Below are 19041 nucleotides of genomic sequence, written 5' to 3'. Positions count from 1 at the left end.
TCCCTCCTACCTTATTGTAACATAAGAACATAAGAAATAGGAGCAGGAGTAGGCCATCCGGCCCCTCGAGCCTGCTCCGCCATTCAACAAGATCATGGCTGATCTTCTACCTCAACGCCATTTTCCTGCACCATCCCCATATCCCTTGATGCCTTTAATATCTAGAAATCTATCAATCTCTGTTTTGAATGTACTCAATGACTGAGCCTCCACAGCCCTCTGGAGTACAGAATTCCAAAGATTCACCACCCTCTGAGTGAAGAAATTTCTTCTCATCTCAGTCCTAAATGGCCTACCCCTTATTCTGAGATTGTGACCCCTGGTTCTAGATTCCCCAGCCAAAGGAAACATCCTCCTTGCATCTACCCTATCGAATCCCGTAAGAATTTTGTATGTTTCAATGAGATCACCTCTCATTCTTCGAAACTCCAGAGAATACAGGCTCAGTCTACTCAATCTCTCCTCATACAACAATCCCGCCATCCCAGGAATCAGTCTGGTGAACCTTCGTTGCACTCCCTCTATGGCAAGTATATCCTTTCTTAGGTAAGGTTTGCTGAGCCTGCACCTACTGCTGCACAGGTCCTACTCTGCCATTTAGGGAACCCCTGCAACTCCTGGCACAGCATAGTGGGAGAGAAGACCTGATCTGCATTCTCCATCCCTATTTCTTTTCTGTTGTATCCAGGTGCTGAATGCCCACAGAAGAAAATCAGCCCTCCTATATCCTGAGGGTTGCTGTGCTTAGATTGCAGAGTGGTGTTGTAAGAAGGCCCTCAGTTCAAAATAATAATGCGAGCTATGGGATCCAAGTAATAGATGACTATACACCCAACCACGTAGGGAATGTGCAAGATATGGACTGGGCCAGCGTCTAGACAGAAAGATGACTGATTCAGAGCAGTTAACAAGGTCTCAACCAAGCATTCGCTCACTGTAGCCAGGAAACCAAATGCAAGGCGACAGCCAGAAGAGCTCAAGAGAACCAGAGGCCCAAACAAAAACAAGGATCATAGGCTAACCACAAACAGCAAGGTGGAAAGAAATTATTAAAAAATAGATTGGAGGAAACCAGAGGATGGGGGAAAATGGGGCTGGACAAAGGCGGCAGGTGAGAAACTGAACCCTTGGAATCTTCAATAACCTCCACTCCTAGACGATTGGAGGTTACCGTATAGAGGCAAAATTAATTCAAAGTTTCAGTGTAGCGAGGTGCGAGGACTGGACCCGTGATGAGCTTCCACTGTTGATTCACCAGAGAGGGAACGCCCTCTCTCAGCTGGAGAGTCAGTAGTTGCATTCTTGCACTATCACCAGACACCAAGCACCATCTGACTCCACTACAAGCTGTTAGACACTACTTTGCTCCCCTGTTCTTTGAGCTGCTGGAATACTGCAGCAGCCTCTTGTATGTATTGAATTAACACGAGTTAAACCTTGTTTAAGGGTCTCCTGCAGCTCATTGTTCATTCACAGACAAAGGAAATAGAGCTGATACAAAAAAAAAGCTCTTGCAATGATCTACAGAAACCAGCTTGAAGAAATATAGCTGTAGCAATGTCAATTATTAAGGAGAAGCAATTAGAACTAGCTTAGTTATTGGCTCTGAGTACAGAGCCAACTTGCCATCTAGGCCACCAGTTGAGCTGTCTAGATATGTATTCGCACCAGCCCCCTGTGGGAGCTGGGCAGCAGGGAGTGAGCCTGCAGGCAGTTGTGAATAAAGATGTCTGGAATGAAGTCTCCAATTATCTCCTGCTCATCAGTTACTGAAACAATAAACTCCAAAGCATTCTTACAGCCCTCTTTGAAATGCTGGATCCATATGATACTTTCTGAATGTGTCAGTAGGAGGGGGTGAGTTAATGACCATGAAAATATACATAGTCCCTGAGAAGGATTTATTATTTTTGAATAAGTTTGCCAAGTGTGAAGGAGTAAATATATTTTATGATTTGTTAACGGGATAAAGTTGGAACTTAAGTGTATAGTATACAGCGTGCAAGTGTTGTACATAACCCTGAGAGTGGTTAGAATGTGGAACTCGCTAACACAAGGAGTAGTTGAGGCGAATAGCATGGATGCATTTCAGGGAAAACTTGATAAACATATGAGGGAGAAAGGAATAGAAGGATATGCTGATAGGGTGAGATGACGTCGGGTGGGAGGAGGCTCATGTGCAGCATAAACACTGGCATTGACCAGTTGGGCTGAATGGCCTGTTTCTGTGCTGTAAATTCTATGTAATACAACAGCTGACACCTAGCTATGCTCTAACTGCACAGCAGATGGATGTGACTTGTTACCTTTCACACAGTTTGCATAATGCCACTTACCAGTATGACCACCCATAATCCCAGGTCTGTGGTCTCCAGTCTTCAGGGCCAAGGTTGACAGTCATCTGAAACACAGTTGTATACATCATGTGGGCCACCATGCCCAGGAGACCTGCAACACCAAGTCACAAGGACGTTGGATAGTAAGCAAAACTTAAAACCAGTAAGTAATAAGATACTCTCTTTTTTTTCCAGCTTTAATATTCCGATACAGCATTTTCTGTTCCTTGCAGGCGCACCCAGCTTTCATCACAATGAAGTGTTTCACTGTTAGGACTGTCTAGATTTGGATCATCTGTAGTCTCACAGCATTAAATGGCAGTCTGAATTCAGTCTGTGTGTGATCTCCCACTGTTAATGCTGACAGATGCCTGGATTCAGTTCATCTGCAATCTCGCTGGGTTAATACTGAGAACTACCTGGATCCAATTCATGTGTGATCTCCCAGTGCTAACACTGACAGATGCCTGCATTTAATTCATTTGCGGTGTCCCTAAGTTAGTACTGGAGCTGCCTGGATTGGACTATGTTTGATTAACCAGTTTTAATGCTAACAGATGCCTGGATTGAATTCATCTGCAGTCTCCCTAGATCCATATGGTTGCCCGGTGTTAATACTGGCAGATGCCTGGAATCAGTTCATGTGTAAATTTCAGGTTTAACAGTGAGCCTGCCTGCATTCAGTTCCAACGCAGTCTCCCAGGGCTAATACTGAGAGCTGCCTCCAGAGACAGAAAGCAAGAGGCAACAGGCAGGTTGTGAAGAGAGAAGAAATAATACAGAAAAAGACAGAGAGGAAAAAGTGAAAGGCAGGTGAAAGAGGATACGAGACAAGAGAGAAAAATATATTCATGCCACATGGCTGTGCCCTGCTTATTACAGGATGGACTCATCTGCTGTGAACTATGTTAAGTCACAATTGAACATCTCACACCCAAAATCTACAGTTAACAGCTCTGTATTAGAGTAAAATATTTTTACATTTTGCAAAGGAGAATATTGAGTATTTCTTAAATTTAAGTCATGTGAGTTCCTAGGGTTATTAGTGAGGGTTTTTTCTATTCATTCAGCCTGAATGTGTAAATGGGACTCTTCTACAGGAGATTACAACCTTCGATGTCTATTGGCTGTGCTGAGAAATCCTGGATTTTCTCTTGCTTTCTTTCGCTGGTAAGCAAGAGAGATTACTGTGGAGAATCTTATTCTGCACTAAGTCCTGCTTGTCCACCATCCCTGCCCACGCTGACCTGCATTGGATTCTGGTCCCTTAATGCCTCAAATTTAAAATTCTCATCCTTGTGTTGAAATCCCTCCATGGCCTTGCTCCTCTGTATCTCTGTAATCTCCTCCAGTTCTATGAACCCCTCCCCCCTTCCATGTCCATTTTTCTTCATGCCTTGGGTTGTTTTTCTATGTTAAAGGCACCATATGGTGTCAGCCTGGGCTCTGAAGTAGCACTCTCACCTCTAAGTCAGAATGTTGTGGGTTCAAGTTCCACTCCAGAGACTTGAGCGCATAATCTAGGCTGACATTTCAGTGCAGTACTGAAAGGGTGCTGCACTGTCGGAGGTGCCATTTGGATGAGATGTTAAACTGAGGCCCCGTCTACCCTCTCAGGTGGGTGTAAAATATACTATGCATTAGGCTAAGAAGAGCAAGCGAAATCTCCCAGTGGCCCAGTTGGTTAGCACTCTCGCCTCTGAGTCAGAAGGTTGTGAGTTCAAGTCCCACTCCAGAGACTTGAGCACATAATCCAGGCTGACACTCCAGTGCAGTACTGAGGGAATGCTGCACTGTCGGATGAGTCGTTAAAATGACTGCCCCATCTGCCCTCTCAGGTGGACGTAAAAGATCCTAAGGCACAATTCGAAGAAGCGCAGGGGAGTTCCCCTGGCCAATAGTACCCCTCAACCAACATTACTAAAACAGATTATCTGGTCATTATCACATTACTGTTTCTGGGACCTTGCTGTGTGCAAATTGGCTGCTGTATTTCCTACATTACAACAGTGACTACACTTCAAAAGTACTTCATCAGTTGTAAAGTGCTTTGGGACGTCCTGAGGTCATGAAAGGTGCTATGTAAATGCAAGTCCTTTCTTTCTTTACATTAGAACAGTGACTACACTTCAAAAAAGTACTTCTTTACCTCTGAAGCACTTTGGGATATCCTGAGGATGTAAACAGTGCTATATAAATACAAGCTATTGTTGAGAATGGACTATCCCAGGATTCATAGTGACAACAAAAGTCCTTTGTAAACCTGAGGGCCATTAGGTTAAATAGAAGGCTTTTGCCACTATTGTGTATGCAGGACCAACCTTGCTTCCGTAGGTATTGTTTACTTTCTGTTCCACTCCAGACACAAATAGCAAGTGAAAATGCTTTCAAATCCTACAGATTGGCTACCAAGAAGTAATGCAAAGTACAGAAAAAGGGGGGTGGGGAAGGGAGAGAAAGAGAAAAGAAAGAAGAGAGATAGAGAATCAATAGCAAAGAAGAATACAATAAAATAGTTTGGCCAGCCCAAGGACGGATGCAGACTGTTACTTTCAGCCATGTTTATACTTCTGCTCTGGTTAACACTGAGACTGCCTCTATTTTATTGTGTGAGATCACCAATGGGTTAATACTGAACACAGCCTCTATGTTATCGTGTGTGATCACCAATGGGTTAATACTGAGCACAGCCTCTATTTAATTGTGTGTGATCACCAATGGGTTAATACTGAACACAGCCTTTATTTTATTGCGTGTGATCACCAATGGGTTAATACTGAGCACAGCCTTTATTTTTTGTGTGTGATCACCAATGGGTTAATACTGAGCACAACCTCTATTTCATTGTGTGTGATCACCAATGGGTTAATATTGAGCACAACCTCTATTTCATTGTGTGTGATTGAATCCAGTCTCTGTGTGATCACTTAGGGTTAATATTGAGCCTGGGATCAATCCAAGTGCAGTCTTCTGGGATTAACGCAGGGAGCTAACTGAATTCAGTTTATGTTTGACCTCCCAGGGTTAATACTGAGAGCTGTCTGGATTTATGTTTGTGTGCAGTCTCCCAGGATTAATAATAAGACCGCCTGAATTCAGTCCACGCGTTACCTGGTGTTAAATCACCAGCCCCATTAAAGCCCCAAATTGTCCTTTTCCAAAGAAATCAGCTGGGGATTTGCATCAGATGTTTTATAGCTGATCAATGGACAGTCCAAGCCAGCACAGTGGACAAAAGGTCCTGCTTCGTCCCTTTGAAAGATGTTCAGAGTAAATACAGAGCAGATACAGAATAAATATCTCTGTACTTGTTAACAGCGCAATGCAAATTAATAACAAATAACTCAAGTGTAGCTGGAGCTTTGATCAAATAATCCGTCGTGACACAATCATTCTTTTGACGTTCACAGCTTGTGACACGTTTGAGAACTTCAGGCACTTACTGTACTTTCTATGTGAAGCCTTCAATGGAGAAACTTAACACAAGTCAAACTTTATTCTCGCAGGTTAAATATGAAGTGCCTTCTCTGTGTTTAGCATTGAAAGTATTGTAGCTAATAAGGGCTTCCTACGTTCAGCTCATGCATTGGGGTGGTATTAAATTGAAAGCCCAACATGGTTCCTGAATGCTTCTCCATTTGTGGGAAACATAGAAAAATTTAAGGCACAGAAGGAGGCCATTCGGCCCATCGTGTCTGTGCCAGTCGAAAAAGAGCTACCCAGCCTAATCCCACTTTCAAGCACTTTGTCTGTAGACTTTTAGGTTATGGCACTTCAAATGCACATCCAAGTATCTTTTAAATGTGATGAGGGTTTCTGCCTCTACCACCCTTTCACGTATTGAGTTCCAGACCCCCACCACCCTCTGAGTGAAAAAATTAGCTCCCCTCTAGTCCCTCTACCAATTACTTTAAATCTATGGCCCCTGGTTATTGACCTCTCTGCTAAGGGAAATAGGTCCTTCCTGTCCACTCTATCTATGCCCTCATAATTTTATACACCTCAATTAAATCTCCCCTCAGCCTCCTCTGTTCCAAAGAAAACAACCCCAGCCTATCCAATCTTTCCTCATGGCTAAAATTCTCCAGTCCTGGTAACATCCTCGTAAATCTCCTTTGTACCCTCTCTAGCGCAATCACATCTTTCCTGTAATGTGGTGACCAGAACTGTACGCAGTACTCAGGATGTGGTCTAACTAATGTTTTATACAGTTCTGGCATAACCTCCCTGCTCTTGTATTTTATGCCTCGACTAATAAAGGAAAGTATCCCGTATGTCTTCTTAATCACCTTATCTACCTGTCCTGCTACCTTCAAGGATTTGTGGACATGCAGTCCAAGGTCCCTCTCTTATCTACACCTCTTAGTATCCTCCCATATATTGTGTATTCCCTTGTCTTGTTTGACCTCCCCAAATGCATTACCTCACACTTCTCCGGATTGAATTCCATTTGCCACTTTTCTGTCCACCTGACCAGTCCATTGATATCTTCCTGCAGTCTACAGCTTTCCTCCTCACTATCAATTAGCTAACATGGCTAATTTTTGCATCATCTGCAAGCTTCTTAATCATGCCCCCTAAATTTAAGTCTAAATCATTAATATATATCACAGAAAGCAAGGGACCTAGTACTGGACCCTGCGGAACCCCACTGGAAACAGCCTTCCAGTCACAAAAACACCTGTCGACCATTACATTTTGCTTCCTGACACTGAGCCAATTTTGGATCCAATTTGCCACTTTCCCTTGGATCCCACTGGCTTTTACTTTTTAGACCAGTCTGCCATGTGGGACCTTGCCAAAAGCCTTGCTAAAATCCATGTAGACTACATCAAAGGCACTACCCTCATCGACCCTCCTTGTTACCGCCTCAAAAAATTCAATCAAGGGACCTCGCTGTGTGCAAATGGGCTGCAGCATTTCCCTATATTAGAATAGTGTGGCAATTTCAAAAGAACTTAATTGGCTGTGAAGCACTTTGAGATATCCTGAGGACATGAAAGTCCCTGTTCAAATGCAAGTTATTTCTTTCTTTAACAGTAAGCCCTTAGACCGTTAGCAGGTCCAGGGAAATGGTTGTCTCCCGGTGCTGAATTGGTTTCATGAGTTTTCAGCTTACTCACTGTGACATTGAAATACCCATCAATAAATACAATAGTAAAGTTACTCTTGACAGTGAGTAGTTCCATTACAGAGATATTAACTCTATAGAACTAAAACAAACAGCATTTTAATTAAAAAGTAAACATTTTACAGCCTGTTCTCCCTTTCATCCCTATTTCCCCCCTATCCTATGTAATTTTCTCTTCACCATCTCTTTCTGTCCTATTTCGATGCACTAGGAGGCAATTCATCTCCTGAGCTTTTCAAACCTTTTTTTGCTCACTTTTTGTTCTTCCTGACTCTCAACACTCAATTCTGATCAGCTTTAAAGCCCGTTTTGCCGACTAATTGGAAGCCCGGAGTTTTTGGCCGTGCGGGTCAATCTTTGATGCAATTTATGCCCCAGACACGTGTATTTTTGACAGCTCCCGGTGGCTGGGTGAGTAAATTCATCCTTGCGCTGGAAGTGTTAACAGAGGAGCATTTGAAGAAACGAGACTGGAGTCAGTAATTTACTGTGTGCGAGGACTGCAAAACTATACACTCAACTGAAAATCACCCGTATTATTAAGCACTTAGCAGAAAGGTTTCCATGGAAATGTACAAGGGATATTTATTTTGATGCTGTACACGTAGAGGTAACCTTTTATGCAGGTGAAGACTCTGACTGTAAAGTACATAATCCTGATGAGCTCAATCTTATTATCGAACGTAGTTTCTTAGAAATCATTTTCAGAGAAATGTCTGTTTAGTTCACGAGAAGTGGTCGCAGTCTGACATCAATGGATTGAATTTAGTGCAAGCGCTTCCTGTAAATGTCTGTCTGTTGCAATATGTGTGAATATGGATTTGTGTGTGTGCACATGTGGGTCTGAGTGTGTGTGCACATGCAGGCATGTACTTATGAATCTGTATCTATGTATGTGTATTTGAATATCTGTGTATCTGTGCTTGCATGTATGTGTGTGCGCATGTATAACTTTATGTATCGGTGTGTGTATAATATTTATTGTATTTATATATTTTCTGTAGTCTGTCGCCATATTGAACAAAAACTCCCTTTTTGCCAATTTTCTACCCTCTTCTATTAAAGGTGAGTACTCTGGCTGGGTCCGGTTTCTATGGTAACTTACCCAGGTGACAATCCTTGATCGATTGACTCTCAGACAGTGATTGCCAGCAAACCATTTAATCTTGGGGAGCATCGCAGCAGATCCAACCCTGTCTCCACTCCGCATTCACACTTGCACACTTTCCAGCAAGGGTGGGCGACTGTCACGACATAACCACCAGGAGAAGGAGCCCTGGCTAATTTTCTTCCTCATTCCCTAGCCTATAGCAGCCGAGGCCGACTCTAGAGCCCCTACTGCTGCCCACCTGAGTTCAGCAACTGAGTACTGACTAAGTTGTGACTCAGTGGTAGCACTCTCGCCTCTGAGTCAGAAGGTTGTGGGTTTAAGTACTACTCCAGAGACTTGAGCACAAAATTTAGGCTGATGGCCCTGTGCAGTACCGAGAGAGTGCTATGCTGTTGGAGGTGCTGTCCGTTGGATGAGATGTTAAACCAAGGCCCCAACGTAAAAGGTCCCATGGCACTATTTTGAAGAAGAGTTGGGTAGTTCTGCCAATATTTATCCCTTAACCAACATCTAAAAACAGATTATCTGGTCATTATCACATTGTTATTTGTGGGACCTTGCTGCGTGCAAATGGCTGCCACATTTCCCTACATTACAACAGTGACTACACTTCAAAAGTACTTCATTGACTGTAAAGTGTTATATAAATACAAGTCTTTTTCTTTCTCTCAAATGTCAAACAGGCACATTGTTGGTCTGGATGGCTCAGTGCACATTATCAACTGAGGCATGGGGCAGTCTATGAACCCTCTGTTCAAAACATTAGCTCTGGGAAATCAACCCAGTTCAACAAAAGCATTGATAAAACATTGCTGGTAGCAGTTTCTGTCCTTTCAATAACTTCTCTTCATTAATAAAAACTCATGGCTGCAGTTAAATTCTAGATACCGATTTCTAGAATGTAGAGATGTGATGCTCTGTTGACAGACCGAAATTATACCACCCATTGTGCCTCACATTGAGTTCAGTGGCATCGGAGCTCTTTGGGCAGGTTTGAGCAGGGTCAGAACATTGCTCCTTAGATGGTGAATTTTTAAAGTTGTTAGCGAACATGGGAGGATCAACTTTCTTCAAGCACCTTGATAAATAAGATTGATAATAGTTTCCAAAAGGCCCTGTGGACTGCCTAGGCTTTTTGAAAATGGCAGCTTCACACTGGACTTGAGTTGTACCAAACCCAGGGCAAACGGCAAGTGGTGTGAGACTACCTGCTATAGCTGGTCTCACATCTCTCACTTCAGTGCATTTAAGAGTCACATTGGGACCTGACTCCTGAGTCATACTGACACTGTTGCATTGATGGGAACATGGCATTTCACTTGTAGTTTCTATGTCCTGTAATGGTACTTGTGATTGAATTTTAATTGTGTGGCTCCCCTGTAACTTTTCAATGTAAGGAGATCACTGCACAGGCCCTGTTGTAGATTAATCTTCTGAAGAGTCATGTTTTGCTCTTGTTTGTGATTTTCAAATGTTTGTCTCAAGTGGATTTTCCATTGATGTGAAGAAATTAATCAAGTAAAAGATGGGACTGGAACAGGCTGCACTGGCTATATTATAGATAAGAATATAAACAGTTTTTTAGGAGCAAGAAAAAGTTATTTGGCCTAACAAGCCTTTTTGACAAATCCTAACCCCATTTGCCTGCCTTCTTGCCATATCCCTCAATCCCTTCTCCCTCCAGGAACACATCCACTTGTACTATTGACATCAATAGCTTTCCCTCCAACCCCCCCCTACACCCGTCACTTCCTCAACTCTATTACCCTTTGTTCAAAGACAGCCCAACATGGCTTTGTTTACTCCCAGCTCCGAATTTTAAGCTTTAGTCCCCTGGTATTTGAATTCTTTGTCATAATGAACAAATTGCTGAGAGGAGCCGAGCCGAGCGGAGGGAGCGTCCGATAAAAGGCGGGATATCAGAGCGCTGAGAACAGCTGAGAGGAGCCGAGCCGAGCGGAGGGAGCGTCCGATAAAAGGCGGGATTTCAGAGCGCTGAGAACAGCTGAGAGGAGCCGAGCCGAGCGGAGGGAGCGTCCGATAAAAGGCGGGATTTCAGAGCGCTGAGAACAGCTGAGAGGAGCCGAGCCGAGCGGAGGGAGCGTCCGATAAAAGGCGGGATTTCAGAGCGCTGAGAACAGCTGAGAGGAGCCGAGCCGAGCGGAGGGAGCGTCCGATAAAAGGCGGGATTTCAGAGCGCTGAGAACAGCTGAGAGGAGCCGAGCCGAGCGGAGGGAGCGTCCGATAAAAGGCGGGATTTCAGAGCGCTGAGAACAGCTGAGAGGAGCCGAGCCGAGCGGAGGGAGCGTCCGATAAAAGGCGGGATTTCAGAGCGCTGAGAACAGCTGAGAGGAGCCGAGCCGAGCGGAGGGAGCGTCCGATAAAAGGCGGGATTTCAGAGCGCTGAGAACAGCTGAGAGGAGCCGAGCGGAGGGAGCGTCCGATAAAAGGCGGGATTTCAGAGCGCTGAGAGGAGCTGAGAGGAGCGGAGCGGAGGGAGCGTCCGATAAAAGGCGGGATTTCAGAGCGCTGAGAACAGCTGAGAGGAGCCGAGCCGAGCTGCGACCGAGTTCGAAGTGACGTCAGGAATCAGATCAGGGGAGGCACCTGATTGGTGAGTAGGTTCAGGTGAGTATTTCTACTTATCGACAGTAACTGAAGTAAAAAGAAAGGGAAGGTCTGCAGGTCTTATAGGAAGTAGCGTTTATTTTTTAGTGAATCAAGGTCCCGAGTGTAGTTAACATTCTCTAAATTGAGAACAATTTAAAGGAGTAAACTCCTTAAAGGGAGTGGTAAGTAGTTTTTCTTTCCTTTTTTTTTCTCTTGACATTGTAGTTGTTCTTAAGCTAATTTAAGGGTTAAGTCATGGCAGGAGATCCCAGCGCCGTGTCATGTTCCTCTTGTGGGATGTGGGAATTCAGGGATCCTTCCTGTATCCCTGATTCCTTCACCTGCGGGAAGTGTGTCCAGCTGCAGCTATTGTTTGACCGCTTGACGGCTCTGGAGCTGCGGATGGACTCACTTTGGAGCATCCGCGATGCTGAGAAAGTCGTGGATAGCACGTTCAGTGAGTTGGTCACACCGCAGATAAAAATTACTGAGGGAGATAGTGAATGGGTGACCAACAGACAGAGGAAGAGTAGGAAGGCAGTGCAGGGGTCCCCTGCGGTCATCTCCCTCCAAAACAGGTATACCGTTTTGGATACTGTTGGCGGAGATGACTCACCAGGGGAAGGTGGCAGTGGCCAGGTTCATGGCACCGTGGCTGGCTCTGCTGCACAGGAGGGCAGGAAAAAGAGTGGCAGAGCTATAGTGATAGGGGACTCGATTGTAAGGGGAATAGACAGGCGTTTCTGCGGACGCAACCGAGACTCCAGGATGGTATGTTGCCTCCCTGGTGCAAGGGTCAAGGATGTCTCGGAGCGGCTGCAGGACATTCTGGAGGGGGAGGGTGAACAGCCAGTTGTCGTGGTGCATATAGGCACCAACGATATAGGTAAAAAACAGGATGAGGTCCTACAAGCTGAATTTAGGGAGTTAGGAGTTAAACTAAAGAGTAGGACCTCAAAGGTAGTAATCTCAGGATTGCTACCAGTGCCACGGGTTAGTCAGAGTAGGAATGACAGGATAGCTAAGATGAATACGTGGCTTGAGAGATGGTGCAAGCTGGAGGGATTCAAATTCCTGGGCCATTGGAACCGGTTCTGGGGGAGGTGGGACCAGTACAAATTGGACGGTCTGCATCTGGGCAGGACTGGAACCAATGTCCTAGGGGGAGTGTTTGCCAGTGCTGTTGGGGAGGGTTTAAACTAATGTGGCAGGGGGATGGGAACCGATGCAGGAAGTCAGTGGGAAATAAAGTGGTGACAGAAACAAAAGGCAGTAAGGGAGAGTGTACAGAACATGACCGGACAGATGGTCTGAGAAAGCAGGGCAAAGACCAAGGGAAGTCTAGATTAAACTGCATTTATTTCAATGCAAGAAGTCTGATGGGCAAGGCAGATGAACTCAGGGCATGGATGGGTACATGGGACTGGGATGTTATAGCTATTACTGAAACATGGCTAAGGGAGGGGCAGGACTGGCAGCTCAATGTTCCAGGGTACAGATGCTATAGGAAAGATAGAGCAGGAGGTAAGAGAGGAGGGGGAGTTACGTTCTTGATTAGGGAGAACATCACGGCAGTAGTGAGAGGGGATATATCCGAGGGTTCGCCCACTGAGTCCATATGGGTAGAACTGAAAAATAAGAAGGGAGAGATCACTTTGATAGGATTGTACTACAGACCCCCAAATAGTCAACGGGAAATTGAGGAGCAAATATGTAAGGAGATTACAGACAGCTGCAAGAAAAATAGGGTGGTAATAGTAGGGGACTTTAACTTTCCCAACATTGACTGGGACAGCCATAGCATTAGGGGCTTGGATGGAGAGAAATTTGTTGAGTGTATTCAGGAGGAATTTCTCATTCAGTATGTGGATGGCCCGACTAGAGAGGGGGCAAAACTTGACCTCCTCTTGGGAAATAAGGAAGGGCAGGTGACAGAAGTGTTAGTGAGGGATCACTTTGGGACCAGTGATCATAATTCCATTAGTTTTAAGATAGCTATGGAGAAGGATAGGTCTGGCCCAAAAGTTAAAATTCTAAATTGGGGAAAGGCCAATTTTGATGGTATTAGACAGGAACTTTCAGAAGTTGATTGGGAGAGTCTGTTGGCAGGCAAAGGGACGTCTGGTAAGTGGGAGGCTTTCAAAAGTGTGTTAACCAGGGTTCAGGGTAAGCACATTCCTTATAAAGTGAAGGGCAAGGCTGGTAGAAGTAGGGAACCTTGGATGACTCGGGAGATTGAGGCACTAGTCAAAAATAAGAAGGAGGCATATGACATGCATAGGCAGCTGGGATCAAGTGGATCCCTTGAAGAGTATAGAGATTGCCGGAGTAGAGTTAAGAGAGAAATCAGGAGGGCAAAAAGGGGATATGAGATTGCTTTGGCAGATCAGGCAAAGGTGAATCCAAAGAGCTTCTACAAATACATAAAGGGCAAAAGGGTAACTAGGGAGAGAGTAGGGCCTCTTAAGGATCAACAAGGTCATCTAAGTGCGGAACCACAAGAGATGGGTGAGATCCTGAATGAATATTTCACATCGGTATTTACGGTTGAGAAGGGCATGGATGTTAGGGAACTTGGGGAAATAAATAGTGATGTCTTGAGGAGTGTACATATTACAGAGAGGGAGGTGCTGGAAGTCTTAACGCGCATCAAGGTAGATAAATCTCCGGGACCTGATGAAATGTATCCCAGGACGTTATGGGAGGTTAGGGAGGAAATTGCGGGTCCCCTAGCAGAGATATTTGAATCATCCACCGCTACAGGTGAGGTGCCTGAAGATTGGAGGGTAGCAAATGTTGTGCCTTTGTTTAAGAAGGGCGGCAGGGAAAAGCCTGGGAACTACAGACCAGTGAGCCTGACATCTGTAGTGGGTAAGTTGTTAGAGGGTATTCTGAGGGACAGGATCTACAGGCATTTGGAGAGGCAGGGACTAATTAGGAACAGTCAGCATGGTTTTGTGAGAGGAAAATCATGTCTCACGAATTTGATTGAGTTTTTTGAAGGGGTAACCAAGAAGATAGATGAGGGCTGTGCAGTAGACGTGGTCTACATGGACTTCAGCAAAGCATTTGACAAGGTACCGCATGGTAGGTTGTTACATAAGGTTAAATCTCATGGGATCCAAGGTGAGGTAGCCAATTGGATACAAAATTGGCTTGACGACAGAAGACAGAGGGTGGTTGTCGAGGGTTGTTTTTCAAACTGGATGCCTGTGTCCAGCGGTGTGCCTCAGGGATCGGTGCTGGGTCCGCTGTTATTTGTTATTTATATTAATGATTTGGATGAGAATTTAGGAGGCATGGTTAGTAAGTTTGCAGATGACACCAAGATTGGTGGCATTGTGGACAGTGAAGAAGGTTATCTAGGATTGCAACGGGATCTTGATAAATTGGGCCAGTGGGCCGATGAATGGCAGATGGAGTTTAATTTAGATAAATGTGAGGTAATGCATTTTGGTAGATCGAATCGGGCCAGGACCTACTCCGTTAATGGTAGGGCGTTGGGGAGAGTTATAGAACAAAGAGATCTAGGAGTACAGATTCATAGCTCCTTGAAAGTGGAGTCACAGGTGGATAGGGTGGTGAAGAAGGCATTCAGCATGCTTGGTTTCATTGGTCAGAACATTGAATGCAGGAGTTGGGATGTCTTGTTGAAGTTGTACAGGGCATTGGTGAGGCCACACTTGGAGTACTGTGTACAGTTCTGGTCACCCTATTATAGAAAGGATATTATTAAACTAGAAAGAGTGCAGAAAAGATTTACTAGGATGCTACCGGGACTTGATGGTTTGACTTACAGGGAGAGGTTAGACAGACTGGGACTTTATTCCCTGGAGAGTAGGAGGTTAAGGGGTGATCTTATAGAAGTCTATAAAATAATGAGGGGCATAGATAAGGTCGATAGTCAAAATCTTTTCCCAAAGGTAGGGGAGTCTATAACGAGGGGGCACAGATTTAAGGTGAGAGGGGAGAGATACAAAAGGATCCAGAGGGGCAATTTTTTCACTCAAAGGGTGGTGAGTGTCTGGAACGAGCTGCCAGAGGCAGTAGTAGAGGCGGGTACAATTTTGTCTTTTAAAAAGCATTTGGACAGTTACATGGGGAAGATGGGTATCGAGGGATATGGGCCAAGTGCAGGCAATTGGGACTAGCTTAGTGGTATAAACTGGGCGACATGGACATGTTGGGCCGAAGGGCCTGTTTCCATGTTGTAACTTCTATGATTCTATGATTCTATGATTAACTTTGCCAATTCTTTTCATGATCTTGAATATAGCAATTAGGTAGTACCAAGGTGAATTACAGTGCTAAAGGAGCTGTTGGCAAGCTTAGGTTCAGAGTCCTAGAACAGCACCATCAGTTGCACAGAATGAATAACTACCTGTACCTTTTATGTGATTTAAGATATCACTGTGGACCAGGAAACAATGAGTCACCGAGTGATGATGTTATAAACTATTCTTGTTTGGAACTAAAGCCTCTGATATAAAGAACCAGCAAAGGAAAACATGACATCATAACTGTAGTGATTCTCTACTAAGTCTGTGTTGCCAACATTTGTGATTCTCAAAGGGAGACCTACTGCAGAGTCCAAGTGGGTGATCATCCAAATCTATCCTGAACCTTTGGTCCCATTTGTGTTCTGAATTTTGAGGCCCACTCAGATGGCACAGGGAATAACTCTAAGCAAGTCCGAGTCTAAAGCCTGATTAATTTCCAGTTCTGAAATGTATCACTGTGAATTCAGGCCAGTATCAAGGGAACCTGATTCCATATTGTGGAATCTGTTTCATTAATATGTCTATCAGTTTAATACACAGCTCCAGATGTTTTCTGTCACAGCTGGTATCACTGCACACTGGAGTAGGTAGAATGGCCTCCAGAATCCAAAGTGAAGTCAAATGGGAAGAAATTAAAACGTTTGAATTTATTAAAACAGCTTTCCTTCCTTTCTGTGTGTGTGTGTGTGTGTGTCTCTCTTTCTCTCTCCCCCTCCTCTTTTCTCTCTCCCCTTTTTTCCCTCTCTCCTCCTTTTTTCTCTCTCACTTCTCTTTTCTATCCCCCAGCCCCCCTCTCCTTTCCTTCTCCCTCTCACTCTCCCTTCTCTCACTCTCTCTCTCTCTATCTCACTCCTCTTCTTCCTTTCTCTCTTTTCCCTTCCTCCCCTTCAGTATACATCGCTCCTTCTATTCTTTCCCCTTCTGTTCCTTTTTCTCCTCTATTTTATTTCTCTCTATAATCAGATTGGGAGGGATGAGACAGGGGCCACTACATCAGCAGCAGGTGTGGGAGGGATTGGGCAGGCATGTTTGCATCACCAGTGAGTGTGGGAAGTAATGCAGCAGTGCATGGGATCAGGAGGGATTGGGGGCACTGTTGCAGCAGCACTTGGTAGTGGGAGGGATTGCACCATTCAAAATCAGTTTGCTTATTTTCAAAGAGCCCTCACCATATCACAAACTTGCACTTAAAGTGGCAGCTTCACAAAATAAGAATTTGCAATAGGATGCCATCTCTTATCTTTATATTCTATCTCTCGATGATTTCCCATTCGTCGGTCTGTATAGCTATTTCTGTCTATTTTTGCGTGCATCTCTCTCTTTCCATCACCATCCTCTCTTGAGGATCTTTCTGTTTCTTCCTCCTTCAGTTTTTCTCTTCCTGTTTGTTATCTCCAGCAGACAGTAACTCAAACTGGAATATTACCTGCGGATACTTGCACCCTCCAGTAACCGATCCAGGTGGCCTTTCTTCATGTATGAGCCTGGACAGTGAGTGTTAGCAGAGTGCTTGACCATAGGGGCATCACAGTGACCCTGATCCTATCCTCACTCAACTACGGACTTTCATTAGGGGTCATTGACTATTGATCAGGACTGAGAATCCCAACCCATGGACACTGGGGTCAATTGCAGTCAATCTTTCTGCTTAAATAACTATCCAACACACCTTGTGGCCATTCCAATTTCTATTGAAATATTTTAATACCAAATTTCCTGACTGTTTTCTCCTACGTTAATGGTACAATGGATTTATAAGAAAGTCCAGAGTGAGAAAAGGACATTTGGCCTATCAATCCCGCTCTATCTGCTGTCCCTGTCGAGATCAGCACATTTGCATCATTCTCCAGATTGTGTCCTGGACAACATTCCTCCCTCAGCAAATGCCACCGAGAAACTGGTTATTCTTCTGATTGAGGTACATGGGATCTTGCTGTGTGTAAATGGCTGCTGCATTGGCCAACATAACCACAGTCACCGCACTTCAAAAGCAGTTTGTTATATCTGAAGCATTTTGAGGTATGAGATATGTAACTATATAAATGTAAGCTTGTCTTTTTGTTAACAACTCGTATTTATTTCTAACTGGATGCATCTTCTTTGCCCAAATAACGTAATCATTAGGGGTAGGGGAACTGCGGGTGGAAAAAAGATGTCAGATGTGGGGGAGGACAACAGGTGGCAGGTGCTTGCAATTTTTTTTCTTTATAGTGCAGGCTGCGTTCTGAACAGGCACTGTGTGGTTGGAGCGTTGCTTAGGGATCCCAGTCCATGATAGGTGACAGCCTAATTTAAATTAAAGTGGAGGCATAATGAGCCTAGTGCACAGCAGAAGGGATTAGGCTAGGATGACATGGTAGGATTGTCACTTGTCTGGTTTTTAGTCATTTCTAGAATGTAAACTGGACAGCCACAGTCTGTTGTTTTGTAAATGTCCATTTTTTTCCACTTTGCTTCTGCCGTTTATGATGTGGGAGTTATTTATTAAAGTTTCATCAGAAGAAAATCAAGCCTCTGAATTTACAATGTGGTCCCACCCCATGCCCTGTCCTACTCTCCCCACCCCCGTCTTGCAACTGGAAACATACTGACCACAGGGAACGCCAGGTCATTTGCCATTCCACTCAAAGCAGCAGCAGGATGTGGGACTCAAATAGTTAAGTGAGAGACTGTACGCCACAGAGCAGGACGAGCTGTGATTGGAGAACTCCGCCTGTGGGATTGTTCAAATCTATTTGTCCTGCTGTCCTCTTTAATTGGGATTCGCCTCTGCTTAACGCTGGCAGCTCACAATCACTTACTGTAGGTGGTGCTGTTGAGGCAAAGGAAACTACAGATGTCAGAATCTGTGAATGCCATGGACCATTAATCCTTACAGTAAAGGGTGTGTATGACTCAGGGTGAGTGACAGTTGTGCAAGACATCAATCATTACCATGACACAGCTTAGCATTAAGTGTTAGCTTATAACAGCTCCATGTCAAGATATAAAGATAAAATTAAACTTAAAATTACAATATCATCATGCAAATGCAAAAAAGAAAGAAGGTATAAAATAGTCTTCATCTCAGAGCAAGATATTTCATAACTATTTATGTGTATTTAAATTTATAAGCAAGAATATGCATCTATGGAACTGCTTTGATATATGTACATTATATAAACCCTATCCCCAACCCTATATATATATATATATATATAACAACTTGATTCAGTTGGTAGGATTTTCATGTGAAAGTTGTGGATGTGAACCCCATACCAGGACCCTGAGTCCATAATCTAGGTTGTCACTCCAGTGCTGCACTGTCAACGATGCCGCTCTTCGAGTGAGATGTTGCTCCGACTGCCTGTTCCAGCATCTAAATGGGCATTAAAGGACCCCCTGACTCGACCTGAAGGAGGGCTGGGCTTCTCCCAGTTCCCCTGGGCAACATTCATCCCTCAGCAAATGCCCACCAAGGAAGTGGTCACTCATCTCACTCAGGTGTGTGGGATCTTGCCGTGCACAAAATGGCTGCTGAATTTGCCTACACAACAGTCCCTGCACTTCGAAAACCGCTTGTTGTGTGTGAAA

General features: G+C 44.4%; 1 protein-coding gene across 1 annotated transcript in view; it reads right to left on the bottom strand.

Moving 5' to 3' along the window:
• The window catches only part of gsg1l2b (gsg1-like 2b), a 97188-nt gene that overhangs the window by 5181 nt on the left and 72966 nt on the right, over nt 1-19041 (bottom strand). The window contains exon 4 of the mRNA XM_068004523.1: nt 2337-2448. Coding sequence (XP_067860624.1) covers nt 2337-2448 — 112 coding nt within the window. The remainder of the gene's footprint in view (nt 1-2336; nt 2449-19041) is intronic.

Source organism: Heptranchias perlo, chromosome 23 (genome assembly GCF_035084215.1).
Source record: "Heptranchias perlo isolate sHepPer1 chromosome 23, sHepPer1.hap1, whole genome shotgun sequence".
NCBI classification, from domain to species: Eukaryota; Metazoa; Chordata; class Chondrichthyes; order Hexanchiformes; family Hexanchidae; genus Heptranchias; species Heptranchias perlo.
The sequence above is the reverse complement of the archived record's forward strand: the minus strand, read 5'-3'. Positions and strand labels throughout refer to the sequence as shown.